The sequence below is a fragment of the Cotesia glomerata genome, linkage group LG8 (genome assembly GCF_020080835.1).
Source record: "Cotesia glomerata isolate CgM1 linkage group LG8, MPM_Cglom_v2.3, whole genome shotgun sequence".
Taxonomy (NCBI): domain Eukaryota; kingdom Metazoa; phylum Arthropoda; class Insecta; order Hymenoptera; family Braconidae; genus Cotesia; species Cotesia glomerata.
The window spans coordinates 12051119-12054326 of NC_058165.1; the positions used below are offsets into that span (position 1 = coordinate 12051119).

At 30.2% G+C, this 3208-nt stretch overlaps 1 protein-coding gene across 1 annotated transcript; it reads left to right on the forward strand.

The window, feature by feature from the left end:
• The first annotated feature begins 1078 nt into the window (after positions 1-1078).
• LOC123270524 lies at positions 1079-1885 on the forward strand. The gene has a single exon (XM_044736623.1). It carries the CDS (start codon positions 1121-1123, stop codon positions 1757-1759), a length of 639 nt encoding a protein of 212 aa, XP_044592558.1. The 5' UTR covers positions 1079-1120; the 3' UTR covers positions 1760-1885.
• Positions 1886-3208: the final 1323 nt, after the last annotated feature.

The following is a 3208-nucleotide window of genomic DNA, read 5'->3' on the forward strand; positions in this document are numbered from 1 at the left end:
ACATTCCCGTAGAAATAGTCAGAATAGCTTCGCATGATCTCAAAACCTGAAGATTCTTCCTGATTACTTCCCGATTTTTGGAAAATGGTTGATTTTTATAGCGGACAGTAAAAAATTTCCGTAAACGAATTATCGACCTTACAAATCTTTGAATTCAATATTTAATTTTGATTTGATTTATTTAGATGATTTACTCTCGTGCTGCTGTATTTTCTTATAAAGACTAAAGCTTACTTACTTGGAAAGACTTTGGTCCTGATGATGTTAAAGCTTTCTCGGGGAAATCAAATTTGGCTCTTGCTGGTACCATTAATCCAGTTTGAGTAGGTGTTATTAAGGTTATTGGTGAATTTTCTTGCTTTAAATCCGAATTTGATGTAGCGAAATGCAAGTTAAGTAATTTTTTGATGTTATTAAAACTTATTATAGTCCACTCTGCTCCAATCAGATAGACTTTTTTAAATAGCTCGTAGAGAAGTCTTTCTTGTCACTTATAAATTTAAACAAAGAGTAAGAAACAAAATAATCGCTGTAGTAAATAGAGTAAAATTTTTATTCGTGCATACTAAGTCACTGTCACAATATTGAATGTTTGTAATGTGATTAAGCTGAATTGAGTTTTTGTGAATGAAAATCATTAAGGGACCAAAAACTAGTGTGAAATGAAATTAGCTGTTATTATTATTTTGATTAAATCATTATTAATAAAATGAAGTTGAAATGTTCAGATCCTTTACTGTATAGTGATGAATTTTGAAACCATTTTTATATTGAAGAAAATTCCCGTGACTTCTGAAATAACTTAATTTCAGAAATCTGTAGATTTCTGAAAGTCCCGTACTTATTGAATATTCCTTTATAAAATATCAGAAACAAGGATAATACAGTCAGAATAGAGTACTAACGCATGTACGCCACAGGAGAGGGTTACAAATGGGACACAATATCTCAAACTGTTGTCACGCTTACCATAAAAAAACCACTCCAAATTGACTACTATTTGGAATGTAAAAGGACTAGCAAACCTGTGATTTCAAGAGCTTAGAAAATTTTTTCTCAAATTTTAAATCTTTATTTAGATAATAATCACCAATAATTTTATTTACAATTATTTCTAATAATGTGTTCTTCAATTATAACTAATATTTGGTACGATGAATTTTCGCTATATTTTGAGTTAAAAATAACGGAAAAGTATTTAGTTGATATTATAGATACAATCAATGAGTTATTCAATATAAAATTAGGATTCAATGCTAGAGATGTTATAGTATCACAATGGAGGAATAAAGATATTGATTATACTCCAACATACGTGGTATATAATCGATACATGGATGGATTTTCTTACGAAACCATTTATTGTCAAAATGCTAATCACTACACAAACGGAAATTATTCAAATATGAATATCGACAACGAATATAAACAAATTACTGATTTCTGTTTTCGAACAAACTGTCCGTATTTCGCGGTGATTATAGAATTATTTTACATGGAATTAAAAAACCTGTCAAGTGTTTACTACATATTAGCTGATTTCTACTCATGGGCTACGGTAGTAGTTGCAAATCACGCTCGGCCACGAACAAATGTACAGAAAATTCATCAATTTTCTTCGTATTTCTCTCCCTTGCTAGTAAATAATTTCCACTATTTGTTTGATCAATCAGTGACATATATTCATTTGAATTTCAATTTTAGAAACGAAAAACTACAGAACAAGATATCTCTTGTTCCTATTAAATATTTCTCGTGAGACAATTTCCATGGCGAACATTAAAATGTATATGAAAAGTCCAACAGATATTCCCTGACAGTTCCATGCTTACAGAAAAAGTAGACTACACAGATAAAACGAATGACTTAGGCTAAGAAAATTTTTGTCTTCAGTTTTATAATCTTAGGTTGAGTAATTGAACTATTTCAAATCAAGAAAATTTTTTTCAAATTAATAGAATATAAATTTTAAATTAAAAATGGCTTAATATTGATTGGAGGAATATAATTTTAGTTTATCTTCTTTCATTTTAAATTCATTTAAAATAATGAATAAATTATTTATTCTGTTTCATTTGGATATTTCCAATAGCCTGTAAAGGCTACTTATTCTATATTATTAAGTATTAAAACCAATAACAGGCAAAATCGTGAAGCATTCCACATTTTTTACAAATATAAATAATGCTGTGAAGTGGGGAAGAATAGGAGTTACGGTAATTATTACGTGAAGCGTTCCATATTCACGTAACAGGATATTGGTAGGAAAGGATTGAGAAAGGAATGTCGAGAGGATCGTCTTAATGTGAGTTTATAGAATATGCGAGAAAAAATTATTAGATAGCTCGGACTGGGATTCGAACCCAGAACCTTCCGAAGACATGTCGGCTACTCTACCATTTGAGTTATCCGGTCTATACTAAATTTCCTTTCGCTTATTCTATATACATTAAGCCACACCGTCCATCTTACGGCAAACATTTTTTACAAATATAAATAATGCTGTGAATCGGGAAAGAGTAGGAGTTATGGTAATTATTACGTGAAGCGTTCCACATTCACGTAACAGAATATTGGTAGGAAAGGATTGAGAAAGGAATGTGGAGAGGATCATCTTAATGTGAGTTTATAGAATATGCAAGTAAAAATTCAAACAACTTTGTATTCAATAAAAATAAAAAAAATTCATTCAAAACTTTTTGCTTCGTTGGTTAGTGAGTATATTACGTTGTCGTAATATATTCCGATTACTCATTTCAAGAAAATTTTCGGCATTGTCGGGAGAAAATGTACTCTTAATTTAGGAAAATTACTTTATCGGCCGAAAACAATGCACTGTTAAAATCAAAAGAATTTACTGTTGAATTATCAAATTATGTAAATATTTATTTATCTGGAGAAATCTTATAAATTAATTTAATAATTCTATTAAATTGAGCTCATAGAGCTCAAAACAACCGACAAATTGTATTTATGAGTTCGAAGAGCTCAGAAACGTCATAAGTGCGATTTCAATCGTTTAGGTATGGAATTGGCAGGAAGTTGCAGTGATGGCCTTCAGGGTCAACCGTTTTCCTAATTTTTTTTATTCTTTTATTTTGAATTTTCAATTTTATTTAATTTATTAATTCTTCTAAGAATTAGATCCAAGAGCGATCCACTGCTTCGTTATCGGTAGCCATCAGCGAAGCAACGGAAACCTGTCGAG

Excerpts from the sequence above, each read along its gene's own strand:
- LOC123270524 (XM_044736623.1), top strand. The coding sequence starts at position 1,121 with ATGTGTTCTTCAATTATAACTAATATTTGGTACGATGAATTTTCGCTA.